The sequence below is a fragment of the Hylobates moloch genome, unplaced genomic scaffold, assembly GCF_009828535.3.
Source record: "Hylobates moloch isolate HMO894 unplaced genomic scaffold, HMol_V3 SCAFFOLD_2, whole genome shotgun sequence".
Taxonomy (NCBI): domain Eukaryota; kingdom Metazoa; phylum Chordata; class Mammalia; order Primates; family Hylobatidae; genus Hylobates; species Hylobates moloch.
In genome coordinates, this window is record NW_026652277.1 from 22,676,194 (window position 1) to 22,699,408 (window position 23,215).

The window sequence follows — 23,215 nt, forward strand, 5'->3', positions numbered from 1 at the left end:
ATTCAATTATTGCCACCTGTTCCCTCCCACAACATGTGGGGATTATGAGAACTGCAATTCAAGATGAGATTTGTTTGGGGACACAGCCAAACCATATAATTTGTCTACTTTGTATATCAACTCTTGCCTGCCTTGACCTCTATCTGCCAGACCCAGCCAGCTTAATCAGACATGTCTTATTTTATATTAGTTACAGTGGCAAACTCTTAAAAACTTAACAATGAATAAGAAAGCTATATCCTAATATTCATGTATTGAAAGCATATAATCATGAAGAAGTTTAAAAAATTCCCACAGTTAGAAAACTCCATTTATAAGTAGATTTTGACAAATATTGCTCCTTACGCTGTTATTATACAATGTAACTATCAATAACAATTTATACACTTATTTTTACTTTCCATCATCATAAGAATTTTTTTTTAGACAAGGTCATGCATTGTCATTGTATGTCAGAAACACAGTCGAAACATCCAAACTCATAAACACACTTTCTTTAAGTGTTGTTTGTTGAGTAAACTTTTAACATGCACCTCAACTGTGGAAAGCCCAAATCAATATGCCTTTGACCTGGTACCAGTAGGAGGAAGGTGTTAATTACCGTGTTCCCATGAGGTTTATGAACTGGCATTAACATCTCAGCAGGAGCAAAAGTGGCACAATAGCAACTTCTGAGAATGGATGAAGGAAAGCATCATTACATACAGATTTGTTTCCAGTTAAGAAAACGTCATGCGTTTTATTTTAGGGATACTGAACAAATGTTATTTTTAAAGGACATTATGCTATTAGTAGCATAACTATCTTGCCATCTTTATGATCTGTGTAATTAAAACATAAATACTCCTTGGTGTAGCAATTCAAGGAAAGTATTTGGTTAATATGTTAATTCATCTTTTAACTCTATTATAGCCACGCTGCAGTCAGCACTTTTAAGTTTTAGTGAACACAGCTGCATTTTGAGAACACTCCCAGCAAGGTTGAGAAACTAATCGCCCTCAGTATCTATTTAAATTATTTAAAAAAATCTTTTCAATAATTGTAAATATACTGTTTTCTGAATGCAACAACTACATACTCCAAAATTCGTTTTTTCAAATTAATCATTTTGGCCAATTTTCCTGATAGAATCCATGCTAAGAGGGTTCTGTTTAGAAAATTTGGTTTGGAGCCATCAGGGAAATCTTAATGAGAAATCTAAGCATTTTAGGTCAGAGACTCTGGAAAAGTTTTGGATATTACTTATTCAGTGAAAAATAATAAGAACTGTGTATATTTAAAACATTTTCAGAGCCACATACTTTAGAGTTAAGTATTAACTGAAGCTTTTTTATGAAAAAAAGTTATGGCCTGCCTGAATTCTAATGGTAAATGAAAGGAACAAGAGATTAAAATGATAGGATTACAGGACATGATTCATGATTGGTTTAAAATGAATGAGCAGGAGCGTTAATAACTTAGCCTGTGCCAGTTGTGGCCAGATTGTTTAATATATATCTGTGTATCAGGTGAACAAAGGCCAAAAGTATTTGCAAATATGGTGCCATTTAAACGTGATACTGCTTCTCCGAAAAAGGACAATTTTTTTTGAGTCATCGTTGAAGGAAGGGAGAAATCATAACTTTACAATGGAAACCTAGCTGATGTTAATTTCTGAAAATATTTCTGAAAAAAAACCAAGTTAATTAACATACGTGTAAGTAATGAACTAGTTCCACATGTAAATATTGTAATCTAAATTAATATCAGCATTTTTTTGCAAAAATTCTTATTCTAATAGAATATTCTTCTCTTATATATCATAAGAGTGCATATCACACATTCTTCCATTTCAATCACAAAAATAGAATTTATAAAGGTTAATTTTACAAACTTTACAAAGGGTATTAATAAATGATCAAATCTATGATGATTTTTTGAAGGAACCAAATTATTTAGCAAGGAATTATTTGTAGGTTGTTTCTTTTTATACTAGTCGCTGGTACATCTTTATTTCATCAAAACAGTTTGATTTAATATATTTTTTCTAGAACATACTTTAATAAAGAGGAACTTCTTTAGAATTAGCTAGAACATAAAAAAATTAGAATTAATAGAACACAAAACAAAAAATTATTTTAATGTTCTCATTTAGCTTAATGCAGTATTTACGTTAGTATAGTAATGAGATTGTCATTTATAAAAAAATCAAACAAAGCCAAGAGAAAACAATGTTTTGGGAACAAAAGAACATTAAAAATACTTTGGTTTCAAACTTAGTGTTTTAAATGGGATGAATATAATGGAATGTACTTAGACCTCACTTTAAATAATTATTTTAATTTTTGCTACTTAAGTATGTATTGTCATTTGAGACAAAAATGATGATTATATTTTGATATAAAACTATAAATTTCTTAAGACTCAGGATCATACTTTACAACTATTTTTACTTTCTCCTCTCCTCTGCTCTTCTCCTGAAGGTTGTAAGCATCTAGCTCACCAGTTTGCACATCTTAGGCATTCTTCCAATATTGGGTTTTATATTCAAAAGAACCATCAAATAAACTGGATTGTGTCCTTAGTGAACAAATAGCCTCTGAACACTGAGTACCAGGTCAGGTGCATGACTTGTGTTAAATCAGTGCTTGCTAAATCCAAAAACTTGCCTTTTTCCTATTATAGACTTTCCTTGGCCATAATATTGATCTCATACAAGGGAATAGGAAAAAACATCCATGATTCATTTTGCATAATTACTGTATTCTAAAGTTAAATAGTTGTAGATTTTGTCTAGTTTAGACTCTGGTACTAAAACTACCAAATGGTTTGAATTCCTATTAGACTTTGGATGGGAAAGTAATAATACTTAGCAGTTTTTGCATTAAAATTTTGAATTTTTTTCCCTTTGGTGTGTGAAAGCTGAAAATAGAAAACTTTTTCAAGAACAAGAGGTTGAAAAGTGCCTTGTAGCCCTTTTGGGTTCTGAAAATGATGGAACGAAAATTGCTGCTTCCCAAGCTATTTCAGCAATGTGTGAGAATTCAGGCAGCAAAGATTTTTTCAATAATCAGGGTAAGCCAACTGGAAACAACTCTTTTGAGCATTTTTAGGTTACCATATTTTAGTACACATGGGCATTTTAAAAGTCACATTTTTACCTTCTCTTTCCGTAGGGATTCCACAGTTAATTCAGTTGCTAAAAAGTGACAATGAAGAGGTATGGGAAGCGGCAGCTCTAGCCCTGGCAAACCTAACCACTTGCAATCCTGCTAATGCAAAGTAAGTTCAGAGATCCTCACCCAGCACTGACTTGTGGGACAATTCACAGTCCAAGATGTTCTCATGTTAGTATATTGACTTTCACGATAGTCTATGAATTTCTTCAGATGGTCTATCTTGGGGTTATTCTTCAGAATCCCTTATGAAAATAGAATCATCAGATGGGCCTTCTTTCCAAAAATAGTACAAATTTTAACTGTTTCTGAGTTTATTGGGAAAATGTGCAGGCCATTTGATTTCAGGGACCAGGAGGACTCTTGTAGAAGCTCCTGCAAATAAGACTGAATAATGCTGGAAATGTTAAAGACAAGATCGGATGAGCATTTGATAAATCTGGAAAAATGCTTAAAGATCCATCTTAAAAGGGTATAAACGGGCCGGGCGCGGTGGCTCACGCTTGTAATCCCAGCACTTTGGGAGGCCGAGGCGGGCGGATCACGAGGTCAGGAGATTGAGACCACGGTGAAACCCCGTCTCTACTGAAAAATACAAAAAAATTAGCCGGGCGCGGTGGCGGGCGCCTGTAGTCCCAGCTACTCGGAGGCTGAGGCAGGAGAATGGCGTGAACCCGGGAGGCGGAGCTTGCAGTGAGCCGAGATTGCGCCACTGCACTCCAGCCTGGGCGACAGAGCGAGACTCTGTCTCAAAAAAAAAAAAAAAAAAAAAAAAAAAAAAAAAAAAAAAAAAAAAAAAAAAAAAAAAAAAAAAAAAAAAAAAAAAGGTATAAACATTAGATAACATAGAAACATTTAAAAGGTCAGTGGCTCACACCTGTAATCTCAGCACTTTGGGAGGCTGAGGCGGGCGGATCATTTGAGGTCGGGAGTTCGAGACTAGCCTGGCCAACACGGTGAAGCCCCATCTGCACTAAAAATACAAAAAATTAGCTAGGCGTGGTGGCATGCGCCTGTAATCCCAGCTAGTCAGGAGGCTGAGGCAGCTGAATTGCTTGAACCTGGGAGGTGGAGGTTGCAGTGAGCTGAGATCATACCGTTGCACTCCAGCCTGGGTGCGACAGAGCGAGGCTCCACTTCAAACAAACAAACAAACAAACCAAAGCATATTATGGGCAAATACTGTGAAGAAAAATTAAGGAATAGGAATGCCTTCAGTATCCCAAGCACTCTGGTGTGTAATTTATACTCATTTTAAAAATTACCAAAATAATCTGCCAGCAATTGAGGAAACTGAGAGTTTTCAAGCTTACTTAATTTTCCCAGGTATACATTTTTATCAAAATAGCTGAGCTGGAAATCGATGCGGGTCTGTCAGACTCCAAAGCCTGAATTCTTTCCTCTACAGGAGATAAGACTGCCTTGTAAGACAGTAAGAATTTATTGAAGGCAACTTCCCTAAATAAAATAATTATTTGCCCTGCCTCCATCTCATTTGGTATGTTAGTTAGCTTTCATTTATTATTGCTTTGTGATATCATGGCTAAAATTACCCTTTTCTAACTTGAAATAAATCTCCCTCTGCCTCCATCACATACTAATAGTTCTTAGCCTTTCTTTCCCTTTCTATTCTGCCACACAAATTATAAGATCCTAATGGAATGACTACAAATCTAACTGCCCGATAAAAACATAAGAGGAATGCATTAAGTGTCAAAACAAAACTGTGTTCCTTTAATAGCTACAATCTTTGACACAGTAATTTCCTAAATTAAGGGTCATCATTATCTCTATGAAAGCACGCAAATTTCTGGAATATTGAGTCCTTCTAAGTAGCAATTTGAAAATAGCATATTCAGTGGTTTTTCCAGTATGGTCGCACGGTGCAAAAAAAAAATCTTATCAGAGACACTAAACCATTTCTCTCTGCAGTCCATTTAGATTTGTATATGATCTAGAACACTATTAACAGGCCTCGAGAGTGTATAGGTGTCTTGATTTGATGTGAGTTTGCCTGGCTTATATTTTTTGCTTTATTTTACATAAAATCATAGAAAATTAGGATGGTAAGTAGTTCTGAAAGGGACTTCCTTCAGATTATCTCTCTCAGTTTAATTATCTATTTTACAGATTTTTGTCATCTGACTCATAGTTCCATTTTGTTACCATAGAGAGGTCAGTCAGGACTAAATGATGCCTGACTTCTCTACTACAGTCAACTTTAGTTACGTAATTTAATTTTATTCTTGTAAATTTTTAATTGCAGTTATTTCTTTAACCTATTATATACTGTCCATTCTGTTTTTTTTAAATTTTGTATTTTGTAAGGGAAATGGAACATGAGTGAAAGTGGCTTTCTGAATATTCCTTGAGATCTATATAATTTTTACTTGGGATTTTCTGAGCTAAAAAGTATTGGAGATGAATGCTTTTAAGGAGGATATGGAATCAAATTTGACAGATTTATGCCAAATGCTGAAGACTGAAGTTGCAAACGATTCTGGAGTCAATCAAAAGGAATGAACACGAATAAACCACATAGTCCTTCTAGAAGCTTACTTGAGTTTAATTAGTAATGCCAAATATAACAGAAGTGACAACAAATGTGATTGGTTATTTTTAATAAAATAATTTTCTACTCAGATCGTCTTTTAAAAATTGTTAGCTTAAACTCAGCATTGGTGAGTATTTCTGGCATCACTTTTAGTAGCGGTCCATTCAATCATCTCCCCAGGAAGCATGGTGGCTTTGCTGCCGGGGTGGTTGGAATCAAGGTTTTCTAATTATTTTTCTGTCACACGTAAGTAGCATAGGAGAGAAAAGCTCAGAGTTAACTTCCTCCAGGTGCATTTGATAGATGTTTGAATATTTGATCATTGCTATCCTAATTTTTAAAAATGCACATAAACGTTGCAAATACTAATTTTGTGTAGTTAAAATGTAACCCTTCTCTTACACGCATATCTTAAAGTGCCTAAAGTGAATTTTTAAACTCTAATTCTTAAACTCAGGGCATCTTCTGGAATTGGAGGCTCATTTCATGCATTGAGTAATCGCTGGTGTTGTCATGGTAACATATAATGTTGGTGCAATTTCCTTTATGTAATAGGTTTTTGCTTGGAAAATTGTGGGTAGATCAAAATTTTCTAAATTAAATAATCAACCCAGGGAAGGAGAAATGTACTTGTGGTAATGCTTTTTGTAAAACCAACAAATGCTTTTTTTATTAAAATCTTTTCATAATCTAAAAATAGAATTTTATAATCTTTATGTAAATTAATTTATAGTCTAATGTATCTGATTTCAGATTTTCACACATCTTGCTTTCTCATAACAAAAAAAACACTCAAATGTAATAAAATAGTATGATAATGAGCAATTTTAGTAGCAATCATAAATAAATAATCAGACCACTCATAGCCCTATGTAGAAGATTTTCAACTTTATTGAAGTAATCTGATCATCACCTTAATTGATGCCAAAAGATCTTGCCTATTTGGTATTCTTTATGAATCAGGTTTCTTAGATACTCAAGTTTAGTGGATTTTTAAAAATTTACTTTTTTAATCCAAAAAAACTTTTAAAAATTTGTGATAAATTTGAATTAAAATCTTCTAAAATCCTTCCTTCTCAACCTTCTGTTTTTTTTTCAGACAGGGTGTCACTTTATTGCCCAGGCTGAAGTGCAATGGTACAATCATAGCTCACTGCAGCCTAAACCTCCTGGGCTAAAGTGATCCTCCTGCCTCAGCCTTTCAGGTAGCTGAGATGACAGGCACGCACCATCCCACCCAGTTAATTTTTCTTTTTTTTTTTTTTTGTTTTTTAGAGATGGGGTCTTACCATGTTGCCCAGGCTGGTCTCTCACACTCCTGAGCTCAAGCAATCCTCCTACCTTGGCCTCCCAAAGTGCTGGGATTACAGGTTTGAGCCTCTGCATTGAGCTCCCTCTCAGCCTTTTGAACTGATTACGCTGTTATTAAACTTTGGTGGGGAAAGTTATGGTTGCCATTTTGACTAAGTGGCTGCCATGTGACCCTTGGAGGTGTTCTCAGGGCCCCTTGGGGAAGGGGGGCTACTTGTCCCACTCACTGGGTATAAATTTGGGGGGGGCAGCTCCTTTGACCTTTGATGCATTTTGTTGATTCCTTATCAAGCTTCTGAGAGCTGTTTTTCATTTTCACTGCCATCAGTGGATCTGATTGGCAGAGCTCTAACTTCCTCCCTGCCAGAGTTTCTTTCAAATCCTTCCTTTCTGTCCATGAAAAGCTTGGATTCCAGGTAACCCAGCTTTATCAAATTTTACATAAAAGCCATACAGGAGGGCCTGATGTCTCTTCTGTACGTACGTATTTTTTGCTTCTCAGAGGCCATTCCCCACCCCCACAGATAATTCTCATGTATGTTGTGGTTACGTGAAATTTCCAGGCATTTGAGTTATGGATACGTGGATATGGATGGTAGTTAAAAATTATTAACAAACATGAATCCTTTTACTTACAAATGGGCTAATGTTGTAGAGTAAAATAGACATAAAATATATCCTGGAAGTAAATTCCGCTTCCAGGAGTATTTTGCCTTAGGTCATTGTAGTGACATCCTCTTGCCTGGTAAACCTCTTCCCAGGCAGGCTGTGGTTCTCTCCCTCACCCCGTTTACATCTCTTTTAAATTGTCATCTTGGCGAAGCCACTTAGCATTACCACACGGCTTAAGATTGCACTCCACACATGCATATTCTCAACGCTCCTTCCCTGCTGCCCTTTTCACACACACTTATCATTTTCTAACATAGCATGTAACTCACCTGGTACACTTATCATCATTTATTTTCTGCACCACCCACCCCCCTGCACCCCCCTCCCCACACACCAACCGCTAGCATCCATGAAGGGAGCAGCCTTCATCTATTTAATTCACTGATGCATCCCAAGCATCTAGAACAGTGTCCATCCCATAGTAGGCATTCAAAGGAAAATAGGCTAAAATAAAACCAAAAAATAGCCGGGCAAAGGTGGTTCACATCTGTAATCCCAGCACTTTGGGAGGCCAAGGCGGGTGGATTACTTGAGGTCAGGAGTTCGAGACCAGCCTGGCCAACATGGCGAAACCCCGTCTCTACTAAAAATACAAAAATTAGCCGGGCGTGGTGGTGCATACCTGTAATCCCAGCTACATGGGAGGCTGAGGCATGAGAATCACTTGAACCCTGTAGGCAGAGGTTGCAGTGAGCCGAGATTGCGCCACTTCACCCCAGCCTGGGCAACAGAGTGAGACTCCATCTCAAAAAAAAAAAAAACCCAAAACAAAACAAAACAAAAAACCCAAAAGTAAAAGAAAAGTGAGGAAAACAAAGTCTACTTGACAAACAAAGTCTGTTGTCAAACAATCATTAATGGCCATTACTTAAAACAGAAAGCAATCATCAGTGTTGTTTTCTTTGTTTTTACATAACTTGGAAAACAGAAGCAACATTGGAGGCTTCCCTATAAGAGCCTTCTATTGATACTTGTAATTCTTTATTATCTACAGCATAAAAATTACTTAAAGTGGGTACAAATATGAAAAGGCAATGAATAAGAATAAAAATAACTATTTTTATAAAGGCATAGTAAAGGGGGATAAGAACAGCCAGATTCACTTATTAGCAATGAAAGAAGGAGAAAGCAAAGTAAAACTATTTTTAAGTGAATAAATAAAAGGTGAGAAGGCTAAAACAATGCCCATAGAAAGGAACAGATAAGAATGGAAACCAAGAAGCAATAATGAATTTTATAGAAAAATGTAACTCATTTAGTTGTTTGGACACATATCCTTTTTTGGTATACTGCTAATCTCTTTGACAGTTAACAATTTCTAATGCCTTTTGGAAATGAGAAAACTGTTTATTTTTGACATAGGAAATATTGTTTTCAGCTAAATTTCATGTTACATTTATCCTGTATGTTTCTATCTAATTAGTCATATCAAAGTTCCATATTATTTATGCAAGTACTGAGAGACTTATTCTCTGAGGAGCAGACCCTACATATTAAAAGAATGTTTTAAACTATTAATTTATAACATCACTGCCATCTGTTGGATCTGATCAGAATTAGAGTTTAAGTTATTCCAAGAAGAAAAAGGGTTCAGTGTTTTTCACTTCCCTTTGGCAATGCTAACTAAATTTCGCCACTGGTAAACTATGAAAAGATTAGAATAAATGTTCAGAACTAAAAAGATTAGTATAAATGTTGGCTAGATAGTTTTCAAAAGATGCAATTATCTTAGGAAATAAAATGCAATGAACAAAATAAAAATATACACAGTAAAACTACAATTATTTTAATACCTATAGAGAAGTGAGAACTGAAGTTTTGTTACAGTAAATGCATGATCATAAGTCCCTTGTTTACACATAGATCACACTTACTCTGATTCTTCATAATTATTCCATGTCATCCCCATGAAGAACTGAGTGATTTACCTAAATCTTAGAGACCCTTTTCTTTCCATTTCTTTGCTTTTTATTTTTTATTTGTTGTACCCCTTTTGACTTTCCACGACAGCAGTGACCCAACAAAGTTCTAAATGTTAGCACATATAGCGGTGACTACAAAAATGAATTGATTGATTACTGGCCCATTGCCAGCTTATACAATACCAGAGACAAAAAGCTCTTCCCCCGAAACTGTCTTGCTGTTGTGTTCCCTATGGTCAGGACCGCACAAAGGAATGATGAAATTGTAAGCAGTACACTCCAAAGGGACTCCACAAACAGATAGAACACCCCCAAATTATATGGATGTGCATTTGAGTGCTTTGGGAACCTTAGAATGTCCTCGCTACATGTGGATGACTTGTCATTTTGTATTATCAGTATTAAACATTCTCTTCACTAACATAGAAATAAAGCATTGACTAATTTTAATACTTATTAGAATTATTCATGGAGTATCATGCCTGAGAGTGCCATGCAATTTGTAGAGAAAACTTTAGAACGTATGCCACATACAGAACTTCACACAGTGTTTCAAGAAAAGTCAATACTTCATCTAGTGCTTCAACAAAAATCAGTGCTGCATTTACTCACGGTGACCAAAGTCCTTATCAATCATTTCAGTATTGTCAGGGAGGGGCATGATCTTAATGATTTCCTGGAATGTTAAGTTTCTCCAGCAGAAATAGGAAGCACTTTTCAAACCTTTTGAAAAATTTCTATCCCATTCAGTAAAGTTGGTGGGAAGATAATGTCTATTTATTGTTACCATTTCTTTTATTCTATTGCTTTTAGGCTAATGGTTTCTCCTTAGAATTGCCTATCTTTCATGGTGGAATGAAGGCTGAGTGCAGTGACTGATGATGGTCATTTTGAAGGGGGGAAAAATCTCTTAAAGTTAGCAAAATACAAACCACAAGTTTCACTTTTCCTTCTCCATCCCTGTACAGGAAGGGATGAAATGGCTGACATGTGTCCCATCACCCTTTGAAAAATAAATGTTAACACCCTATTCTTAGAGCACACTTCTTGGCCAGTTACACAGACCCACTTACATAAAAGTAATCCTGTCATTTTGAATACTTTTTACTAAAGAAGCATTGAACATAGAGATAATCCACAGTGATTTACAAAATTAAAACGTAGTCCCATGAAAAATGCAAGTTCGTGTTGTAGACTTGATGTATAGGTTGCACTTAATATTGCTAAGGTTGTACAGCTATTGTCTTTGTTGCGTAGGGTTTTTCATTTTCGGAGAGTTCCATTTTCTAACAATGCAAGGAACTGCGTCTTCATACTGACCCCTAGTGGCCGTTTAGGAGGACGTTGGGGGAGGGGCAAAAAAGGTAATGGAAGGATTGTTCTGTAGTTTAATGAAACGTACGTTAATTTAATTTGAAACACTCTCCAGTGTACCTAAGATAATATTTCCAAAACATTTTTAAAAGATTCCGATCTGAAAATCATTTCAATATGGTGCTTTTAGAGATAATATTCTACTGCTAAATGTGTGTTTAACAGATGCTTGTGTTTGACTTTGTCCGCTATTAAGGTGTAGTCATTTATAAATGTTTTGACGCATTCATTGTACCGGTAGCTGGACATCTTCTGTGCTATATAACCAGATAGGATAAATGTGAAACTCTTGAACAACATAACCTAAGAAATCTCATTGCTATTATGGTTTCTCTAGAGTTGATTTTTTGCTCTTGACTTTGTATAATAGATTTTGTTTTACATTCTTATTTATATCCTTTTGTTGTAAAATTCTAGATCCATTGAATTCGAATACTCACAATATGAGTATCTTGCAAGATAACTTAGCTAATTTCATAACTTTTTAGGAGGTTTTGTTTTGTATTAAGGATGACCTCTGGAAGAATGTATTTAACATGTTAATTAATACCTTAAAAGTCCTCTGGAATCAATAGAGAAAATAAATGGGAAAAGTCCTCATGGTAAACCTGAGAATTATTCTTGCATTATTTCCGTCCAAGTTTACTGAGAGGATGCTTTTCTTTCTGCTCCTTAGAGCCTAGATTCCTCCCTGTCTGATGGAATCTTATTCTAAATGTTGGTTATACTGGATTGGAAAAATCATACTGAATTTGGAAAACATAGAATGAAAAGCTGAATTTTGCAATAGAATAAGTGGATTCCCTATCCCCATTTCATGTCAGTGGATGCCCACCTGACCTTGACCAACAGTATGAATTTGATTAGCTACTGATTTTGTGAGGCCAAGTGAATCCCATAAAAAGTTCACTTAGAAAATTATCCATGCTACTTTTATTACCTACAGTGCAGAGACTGATAAATGCATAACCTCGTTTTAAAGTTGCTAGAACTCTTTCAGGTTTAATTTCCAACATTACTTATTTTCAGAGGAAATCTTTATATTATGTGATTCCCCCCCTCTTTCAATTTGAAGCATACTTAAAACCTATATAAGGTTATTTTTACCAACCCTTGACTTTTTATGTTAATCATTTCTCTTGATTTTTCTTCACTCTGGAAATGGTCCTTTCCGCTCATTGATTACACTTGAGTGGAAAGGCTTGCGTAGGATTTCCGAGGAAACTGCCCCAGCTCTAGCCCTGCAGGTGTAGGAGATTTTGCTGTTTAGCTAAAAATTGTGTGAAAATGAAATTTTCATGCACATACACAAGTTTTACAATATGATCTTCCGTTTCCATGATCTGAAACTCTCTACCCTTGTGGCTCACTGAATGTTAAGAGGATGATGATGATATTGTTGAAAGCTGGCAGTTATCGGCCAGCTATTGAGCTAAGTCCTTGAGTGGAATATATCATTAAATCCCAGAGCAGTCCTATGGGGGAAGGAATATTATTGCCATGCCCAATTTGCACATAAGGAAACCAAGGCCTGGTGCTTACTCACAATCACAGAGGTGGTCTGTTCTGTACGTCCCCAGGGAGCTGGTAGGAGCTGAACCTCTTACTCTCCACTCCGGCAACTTTTCTCTCATTCTTTCCTCATCAGTGCCTCCAGGACCCTTAACTTCTCCACATTTTCCCCACCAGAAATTTCCCTTGTGCTGAAATTCATGATCTCTTTGAATTCCTCCAGCACTCCTTGTACTCATTCCAGTAGGCACCTTTGGAATCATCTTTCATCACTTCCTTTCCCTTTCTCTTTGCTTCTGACCCTCCTTCCACCTTTTTCCCCGGGTTCTTTTCCCCAGTCTCCCTTCTCCCCTTCTCTGCTTCCTCTGCCTCCTCCCCTCTGCTTCCTCTGCCTCCTCCTCTCTGCTTCCTCTGCCTCCTCCTCTTTCTCATTTTCCATTCCCTAAGGAATGATGTCCTAAAGCAAGTAAATTCTTTTGGTTTTTGTTTTCCTGAAAATACTATACTTTTTAAAGCTTAAGAGGTTTGAAAAATGTAAAAAGTAATAAATTAAAGGTCAGAAAACCATGTGGGTTTTTTTTTTTCTGGTCTCTGTTGATTTACTTTTGAGCAAGTTTTAGTCTCTCTGCATCCTGTCTTTTTTGACTATGAAACAAACAAGTAACAATGAATCTACATAATCTACTGTATTTTGTGCATGTAAGCGATTACCCCCTAACCAGTATCACAGGGAGTCTGGAATCCAGCTTCTTCCACTGGGGGCCAGATGTGATCTGTCTTTACAGCTGTTACCATTTCATCCCAAAATATAGGGAACTTACCACCTTGAGTGTAGGGTTTTTTTGTTTTGTTTTTTCTTTCTTGTTTTGTTTTGGGGTTTTTTTGTAATGATTCTACCATTATCTGGGTATTCTTTACCTGCTGGGCACTGTGCTAGGCTCTTGGGGTACCACAGGAAAGGAACACATCAGGCCTACATTTCAGTCAGGGAGGCCAGCAGTACACGAGTAATTTTAAAAAGGTAATTGCAGAATTGTTACAGTGTAGGTAAACTTAAAACAGCACAATGCGGAGAGAGGGCCATGGCCCCGGGGTTAGGAAAGGGGCCTAGAGAATGATACAGGGCTTGTTAAGGAAGGGCTCTCTGAAGAAGTGACATCTGAGCTGCTGAGAATAAACCAGTCCTGGCAAGCGCAGGGATTTTTTTTGTTTGCTGTCGCACTAGAGCATTCAGCATCCTTATTATTTAGTTAAGAAAATCAACAACATGTTATCTCTAATTACTTTGGGATTGTAACCCTTGTCATTGACAGATATGTAAATAGGCTGATTTTCAGGCTAAACAGAAACATTTGGTAGCTGCAAAAGTCATTTATTATGAATATCCTAACTCCTCGACCATCATTCCTATTTTATTAGGAGACAAGTCAGCCATGCAAAAGAGAGTTGTTCTTTGCTGATGGCAGGTAGTTAATTACGAGTAGGGCATTCTAGCATTTGAAACAGGAGGTAGCATGTATGGAAGTGAAGTATTGTGATTGAACAGATAGGTCATAAAGGCTCCGTGTCACTTGGGAGGAAATTACATTTGATTTCCCCAGACTTTGATTGACTGCCTCAAAATCGGTAGCAAAAACATGCATGCTCTTTGTGGAAGTGCTGGGGTAGCACTCACTATTCTCTTTGCAGTCATGCTGTTCTCTTTGAGAAAGCATAATGTCACCGCGGCTGCAACATCAAAGTGAATTCTGAAAGTCTCAAAATGAAACCGGCTAAGGTGCATCAATACGATGTAATCAATTTGGTTTCACATATTTCCTAGCATTTTTGGGGGGGCATTTTTCTTATTTTGCTATAGATGCAAACGCTTTTTTTTTTTTCCCTGTGGCTAGGCTTTACTTTAATTATGTTAATTTTAAAACCATCATTTTAAGCATTTGCCTACAGTTAATTGGTTCTCTCCCTTAATTGTGAAAAACTTCTTAAATAATATTTCTTTAAAAGACGAACATTCTCTTGGCTAGTTTTGTCAATCCTGGAGTTCAGCCAGAGTTTAGGGGCACATATACTAGCGTCCTGCAGCTGTGGGGCTGTGGCGGGATGATTCTTGTTCTGGACTCAGAAATTGACCATTTTAGCAAACACACTCCACTTCTTGGATCATTACCTTTGTTGAGAGACTGGCTGGAACAAGAGTCAGGAATTCTGTTTATAGCATTCCAAATCTGGCTGTGATAACCAGGAGACCTGTTTATCATAACGGCCAGTGTTCCACCTGTCCAGACTTCCTGCAGCCAGCAAGGCTTAAAAATGCCAGCTCTGAGTCGCTGCTGCGTACACACCGCCTCTGACCACTTGCAGTGTGTCTGCCGCCAATATGTCTTCCTTGGAGTGACAAAACTCACGGAGACATATGAAAAGTCATGCTGGTGGGAATGGTTGTAATCACTGTTAACAAACAAGGTTCTTATTGCCAATATCACCATCTGTTCCATCGGGTTCCACATATTACCCTGTATGTGGGCTCTGTTAAACAGATTTCTATTCTGCCCAAGGTCACCCTTGATTCATGTTACTAGACTTTGCAGATGGGTTGAATGTGAACCTCAAATTGCAGCAAGGATTCAACTCTGAAAGGTACCAAATGGTGTCATCTGGTGCACACTCAAATAAACAGAGTCAACAATGTCTGCAAAGACAAAATAGAGACATCCCTTGATAAAAGAGATGAATATATTCCCAAGAAGTTGCCTAAAGTGCAAAATTTTAATTCTTGAATACCATCTAAAAATTACCTCACTGTATAATTGGAGAAGCATGAGGGCGGGAGGAAATGAACCAATTTTAAGAGCAGCTGTAAGTGATAAAACTGGAAATCCCAGTGTTGCTGGATCCTATCCCTTCTTGCAAACTTAAAGCTGAGCTAAGCACTTTCCCCCTCCCTCCTTCTCAATACCTGCAGCGGATTTCTGCTCACACACCTTGAGTTGATTCGAGTCAACTAAAATATATTGATCTTCTCAGCACCGGAAATATAAATAAGACTCAAATATTACCTCTAAGAGGTATGTACCAGGTACAGACATAGCACAGTGGAGGGAGTGATTAACAAGGAGGACCATGATGGCCACAGATGACTTTGCAGAGGCAGGGACAGGTAAGCAGAGAGTGAAGAATGAGCTAGTGTTTTCCAGCCACAGGTGCCAGAGGGATAGGGAAGGGTGTTTGGGACAAAGGGACCACAAGTGCAAAGACACAGACATGAAATCGCACAATGTTTTTAGTGAGCCATAGATGCTATTTGTGTTTGAATTTTTCCTCAGTGATGTTCTTAGTGTCCTTTCTGTAAGTACTCTTTTATTGTGGGGCTTGGGCATTTGAATGAAAAATCTGCTGAATTCCATTCACGAGTGCTGCAAAATAACATTTTTAAATTGTTACTTTTTTCTGATGTAAACATTTATGCCAGAATATCACATTTTTAAACAAAAAGAAATGCGTATATTTAGCACACAAATACTCTGAGCTCATGTTAAAAAGAAATCTCCTTTGGGGATCCAGAAGTGCCTCCTTGAGGAAAAGACATTTGCGCTGAGCTGTGAAAGAGGGCTGGGCATTGTCCTGGGGGAAGAGGATGTCAGGAAATGGGAACAGGGCAAGGGAGCCATGATGTGGGAAAGAGCCTGGCATATTGAAGGCTGCAAGAGAAGCCTAGAGCACGGAGCAACAAGAAGAGGCGGCGAGGGGCGGGGGGTGCATGGGGCTGGCGTGAGAAGTGGGGGCCGCTTGTGTAAGGCCTCGGAGACCATGTCAGAAATTTGGGGGTAGGCCAGGCATGGTGGCTCACTCCTGTAATTCCAGCAATTTGGGAGGCCAAGGTGGCAGGATTGCTTGAGGCCAGGAGTTTGGGACTAGCCTGGGCAACATAGCAAGACTCCATCTCTAGAAAAATAATTTAAAAATATAACAAAAAAGAAAAAGAAAAAATTGGGAACTTTATCCTAAGCAATGGGAAACTGTGAAAGTTTTAAGTAGGGGAGCAATATGATTATAATTTTAAAACATCACTTTAGCTGTAAGATGGAGGAAGGACTGGAGGGGGCGAGGAGAGACCTCTTAGGAGATTATTTATATCAACCCACAAGAGAGGATGCTGAATTGGATTCTGTGGGAGGATGGAGAGAAGGGAGAGATTTGAGAAATATGAAAGAGGAAAATAGTCAGGACTTGCTAATAGATTGACGTCACATGACATGTCAAGCTTCACCTGTTTACATATATCAAATGATATAAACAGATGTTTTTATACATTCCCATATTTGTTTTTTAGTTTGTTTTTTTCCCAATTTACATTTTAAACTCTTACTTGATTAAACTCCAACTGGATGGAGACTAATGATAGTAAATATCAGAAAATATTTTCAAATTATTGTGATGACATATGGCCCTATAATTCTGGATTTTAAAACAAAGCAGTTTGACTTCCATCCCATTCATTTGGATAATGCTATACTATTTGGGAAACTGAAATGTGTTTTAAAAATATGACAGGCTTCAGCTTGTGTACAGGGAAAAATACAACAGAATGCCTGAGGTTTGAAATAAACAGAATTAATTCAATTCTTTTTTGTTTTTTAAACAAACAATTTTGTTTAAAAAGAATTTTGTTCAATTCTTTTTTGTTTTTTAAAGTATAAATTCTGCACTCTACTTCTATATATAAAATTAGTTTTTTTAAGGCAAGAATGATAGTTTAATTTTCCACCATAATAAGTTAATCTCAGTTATTCTTTTTAGACTTAGTGCTGCATATAGCAAATTATGGGCAAATATGCACATATAATGCAGGTTGTGCCAGCTGTGCCTGCACGATTCATCTTTCTGTGCTGGCATTTATGTTCAATTTAGTAAAAGCTATATTCCACTGTGTACTAGAATCTTTGGTTTTTTAAACAGCTAGGTTTTTATGCATTTCCCTTTACTGTCTCCATGAAGAGCAAAGAAAAGAGCAGAAGGTAGAGATATAAATGAACCAAGTCAAAATATGCCTTTGTAGAGGAGAAAGAAAGAAACAAAATCAAAGCAGAAAGGCTGAGTGTTTGGATATAACTGATGTAAATTCCTGTATCTCCATGATCCAATTTTTCTTAGTTTCTTAGTTTTCAAGGCCAATGAAAAAGATGATGTATAACCCTGCGAACTCCTTTAGCTTTCCAAAAACACCCTGGTACACACAAAAGACAAAGTCTTTGAGAATTTATTGTATGCATTTACTTAAAATACTTCTGTTTCTTTCCTGGATACCATTGAAGTACCCTGCGATTGTATGCTCTTTCTTAACTCTACAGGATGTTTTAAAAAGTGAACATTCTCAAGGGAAAACCAGCAAGTGACAAAGGAATCATACATTTTGGCCAAGGCATGTTTATAATGATTAAAAGATACAAGGTATTTGGTTTAAGGGGCTGATTGCATTAAATACCTGAAAAATAAGTCAAAGGAAAAACTGATTTTTAAGGAGGTTAAGTATATATTATTAATTAGAAAATATGTATAATTTAACACTTTTGCTGGTAGTTGTAAAAGGTATTCGATATTTCCATTGCAAAAATATGAGATGTTTCTGATAAACTAATATATTAGAACCTCCAACTTCTCCCACTTTCATAAAACCTAATGAACGCCACGCCAATTAATAATAGGAGAGAAGATGAAAAGTGAAATTATCTTAAGAATGCTTATTTTATCCCCTAGGAAAGGAAATTAAATGCTGACCCTCGGGCTATTATAGTGAGTGATGCAGGGCCTTTGGATATTTTTATAGAGGTAAATTTTGGTTACACGTCATCTAACCAAATTTTAATTTTAAGGGACGTCATCCTAGAGAAAGAATGGGAGATACCAAAGAAGGATTAAATGTACAAGGACTGGAGAATGGGTAGAAACGAAATGAGGCTCTGCTTTTGCCTTTGTGGGATGTGGTGTGTTTGATGGACTGGTTTATATAAGCCAGGGTGGGAGGTGGTCCTGCGAGGGTGACACCAAGTGAGCCCTCCGTTCTCCAGAGCTGCTGTCCCTCTTCATTATGTTCCTGCCCAGTCACTGTGGTTCAGTTTCTTTCAGAGCTGGTGCCACAGTCACAGCCTCCTTACACCTATGGCTACCAGTCTCTTTATGGAGATTTCATTTACCTCCTCTCTGATGGACAATTGTCATAACTTCTTTTCTTGAGGTTGTGAGTCCTCCTCCACAATAAGCAAATTGAAGTGACAGTACCAAATTAAATTTAATTCATCACAATACAGGGTGATGGGCTGAATCATATAACTTCAGTTGTTTTTTTTAAATTTTGGTTATTATTATATAGTCCTAAATGAAAAAATGTGTCAAAAACTTAAAAGAGATGTTCATATTATTGACATTTCAAGTATTTTTATTGTCTTGACTTCTATTACTATGATGATTTAAATGGATTTTGAAAACAGAATTTTGGGTCTCCCTTTAAAATCAAGATGCTCTCTTTATCTTGTTGCTTGGAACATCTCCTATTTATAGCAATTCCAAACACTGAAGAATATAACTGAAGTATCTCCTACTCATTAAAATGCTCTAATTTCTGTTTTTACTACCTATGAGCTTTAAACTGATTTAAAAATAAGGACAGCTGGCATCTGGAGCCCTTCCACCCTGGCTTGATCTTGGAAGCTAAGCAGGGTAGGCTAGAACTTGGATGGGAGACTGCCTGGGAAAACTGGGTACTCAAAAACAAGGACTATTTTGTGGTCTTAAAAGAAGATTTAGGCTATCTAATTGTGAAAAAATGTTAGTATATTAATAGTAACTGTAGTCTTTTTATACTAGAGACAGGAAATTTAATAACTGAATATGCCTACATTACTAAAATTATCTATTTATATCCATATCATGACTTTGATCTTTAATGTTTAATTTGTAAAAGCAGTATTCACATGCAGAATGATTTGCTGGTTTCAAACCTGTTAACCTTTGACTACAATTAACAACCTAATTTGAAGAAGAGGAAGACAGGCTAATGAATTTTAACTTAAATCTGTAGTTCCCATGCTCACTCATTCCTACTATTTAAGGCTTTTGTTTTCTTAATAGCTAGGAATATTTTATCTTCAAGAAAACTTTCTAAGAATTTTATGGTTCATGTATGAAATCACACAAGAGTTTCTTTAAATAGAATTTCCTGGTCTTATAAGTAAATTAAAATAATAATAATGGTTGTACCATTTTTTAAAGAAATAGTAGTCATCTATTTCTGAGGTTTCTAAAAAGTAGTAATGATATATTTTTCTATAACCAAAAGCCATACAAGTAGAAAAAGAATTATTTAAATTCATTCATAGCTCAAAATTTCCCAGACTCCATTTAAATCACTAGCACTCAATTCTGGGTTCATTGCATGGCAAATTAATTTATTTCTAAAATTGTATTTCTGTACTCATTTGTTTTAGCAGCTTAGTTGCATGCTCCAAAGATAATTTTTTGAATTCAGATGAATCACATTCATTTCTCCTTCATTTACTCAGCGCTGCTGCTGAAGCTGATGGTATTGATCCATTAATAAACGTCCTGTCTAGTAAACGAGATGGAGCCATTGCCAACGCTGCTACAGTATTGACGAACATGGCCATGCAGGAGCCCCTGCGCCTGAACATACAGAATCACGACATCATGCATGCCATCATCAGCCCACTGCGTTCTGCAAACACAGTCGTGCAGAGCAAAGCTGCTCTCGCTGTCACCGCAACTGCGTGTGACGTTGAGGCCCGGACTGAGGTGAGAATTTTAATAACATGTGTTCTCTCACTTTTCTGGTTAGTACCTACTGGTGGATTCATTTGAAACATTTTTAAGTGATTGAACCTACCTGTCATTTAAGTCCTTCAAAACCGACAAAACAGTGGAAAACGAATTGGCATTGTCTTGTCTTGTTTGTTTTATTAGCAAAGAAGGTGAGCATGCCCTATAAACCCAACAATTCTAAGTGTATACCTAAGAGAATCTGTTGCCTCTGTGTACCAGGAAGCATTGTTTACAATATCTAAACAAATAATATCTGAAACAAATTGTCCGATTGTTAAGAAAATGGATAATGCATTGTGCTGTAGCCATAAAATAGAATCTCATGTCAGTGAAAATGAATGAGCTACAGCCCCGCATGTCAACAGAGATGAGTTCAAAAGCATTATGCCAAGCAAAAACAAGTTGTAGAAAAATACGTACTTATGATTCCATTTATGTAACGTTCAAAAGTATGCAAAGCTAAGCACTATGCTGTTTTGGCATGCATACATAGAAGTTAAAACTATAAGCAAAATTGAGGGAATGCTGAATCCGAAATTCAACAAAGCGGTTGTTTCTGTAGTGAGAAAGGGGGGCATGTAATTGGGTGGAACACCCAGGGGTTCAGTGTCATTGATATGGTCATCTCTTAAGCTGGATAGTAGAGAAACAGGTGTGCTTTTTACTAGGACTCTTTAAATTATACATGTGGGTTATTATATGTACTCTTGTGTTTCTCTTATATTTCTTATTTTTAAAACATACAATTGCATTTATCTGAAAATCTATTATATAAAAATGTCCTTGATAATTTATGGTGATTCTATTAAATCTTCAGAAAAACTTTATTTAGGCCAGGTGCGGTGGCTCACACTTGTTATCCCTGCACTTTGGGAGGTGGAGGCAGGTGGATTGCTTGAGGCCAGGAGTTCGAGGCCAGCCTGGGCAACATGCGGAGCTCCGCATCTCTACAAAAAGACTCTGCCTTCTAAAAGAATAAAAATACAACTGGACTTAAATCAACAAACATCCTTTTATTTTTCTCAATTTTCTCACATTTTCATGTCACCATGGCACTCGTTTGAACAGCCTGGAACTTTGTTCTTCTCTGTCCCATAAAAATAACAAAACCGTTTATTTGGCACCTACTATGTGCCAGTGCTAAGCACTTTACATGAATTTAAGCCTCATTTGAGATAGGTATGTTTGTAATCCCCATATTACAGATGAGGAAAATGAGGCTTAAAGAAATATGCTCAAAGCAGAGTTGGTAAGTGGCGAGTCAGGGATATGAGAACACATCTGGGTCCAGAGCCCAAGCTTCACACTATGCTGTCTGCTCAAACAACTGCCTAATCTTTTTCTTCGGTCTCCTTGATCTCTATTCTATCTCCCTTGTTTGTTCCCATTGACTCACTTCATTAGTGCTCACCCACTCAGGTAGTAGTAGGTACCAGATATGTATTTACCAACTACTGCATGCCAGGTGCTCTGCTGGGTATCAGGAGCACAGTGACAAACAAGGGTCCTGTTTATACCTCCATGCAGCCTGCAGGGGAGCCCACCTAGTTCCTGGAATATGCAGGAGACCCTTTACTTTTTTCCCTCCCCTCCTATTCCGCTTACTGGCTCCAGGCTGTTCTTTTTTTTTTTTTTTTTTTTTTGAGACAGAGTCTCGCTCTGTCGCCCAGGCTGGAGTGCAGTGGTGCAATCTCGGCTCACTGCAAGCTCCGCCTCCCGGGTTCCCGCCATTCTCCCGCCTCAGCCTCTCGAGTAGCTGGGACTGCAGGCGTCCGCCACTGCGCCCAGCTGATTTTTTGCATTTTTAGTAGAGACAGGGTTTCACCATGTTCTCGATCTCCTGACCTCATGATCCGCCCGCCTCGGCCTCCCAAAGTGCTGGGATTACAGGCGTGAGCCACCGCGCCCGGCCCAGGCTGATCTTTCTAATCTGTGGCCCTGGTCACATCATTGCGCATCCTCAATGGGAACGTTAAGCTGCTCAGCGCCATCTGCAGGGGTCCTGGTGACCTGCACCTGCCTACCTAAAGGTGTAAGCTCCAACTCTGTCCAGGTGGAACTCTACACTCCAGAAATGCCACACCGCTTGTAATTATGTCAGAATGCTCTGCTCTCACAGCTATACCTGCTTGATTTCTCTGCTTTCTCCCTTTTCCCCCACCTGATAAATTCCTATTTCTCCTTCAAAATCCAGCTCTACCCTCTTGTCCCCCAGGAGGCCTTTACTTCAGTTTTCAAACTAGGGTACATCTTTCTGTATGCTCCCATTGCACCCCTTGTCTTCCTTTTATGAATTTTAGGGTTCTGTGTAAAAGACTACAAGATCCTTGAGACTTTAGGGAAGGGAACTGAGATTTTTCTCCCCTGTGTCCATGTCATTAATATATACCCGGCACATAATATATGCTGAATGAACAGTTGTTAAATGAATGAATGAATGGAGGAATTAATGAATAAATTAAATCTTTGCCTAAAGGACATGTGGTGTTAGATTACTGTCTTATATTATACCTTATGCTTGCTAAGCATAAGGATGCTTCAAGTGAACTTTCTAAGCTGTCCAAGTAATGTGTGATAACATGTAAGCCTCACCAGGGCCCCTGTGTTTGCGATGAGAGTAGCTGAAAGGAGAACAGATTCCACAGAGATGTTGCCTTAGGATACTACACATTCAAGCTGGTAGAATAAGAACGTTCTTTTTATCCTCCAGGCGCATGGATAATGCAGCATTACATTTCAGACGTGAGACAAGAACTCTGCCCAATCTTTTTTTTTTCTGGTTGGAATAATTTTATACATGAGTGATGTCTTTTAATAATGTAATTAATGAAGTTCTATCCAATTCTTTTCTTTTTCTTCTCCTCTTCAGTCCTTTGAGAAAT

The 23,215-nt window shown here is 37.4% G+C and overlaps 1 protein-coding gene across 7 annotated transcripts in view; it reads left to right on the forward strand.

The window, feature by feature from the left end:
- The window catches only part of ARMC3 (armadillo repeat containing 3), a 111,783-nt gene that overhangs the window by 50,740 nt on the left and 37,828 nt on the right, over positions 1-23,215 (forward strand). For all 7 annotated transcript variants that reach the window (XM_032163441.2, XM_032163449.2, XM_058432244.1 and 4 more), the window contains 3 exons: positions 2,902-3,054; positions 3,156-3,261; positions 20,057-20,306. In XM_032163441.2, the coding sequence (XP_032019332.1) occupies positions 2,902-3,054; positions 3,156-3,261; positions 20,057-20,306 (509 nt within the window). The remainder of the gene's footprint in view (positions 1-2,901; positions 3,055-3,155; positions 3,262-20,056; positions 20,307-23,215) is intronic.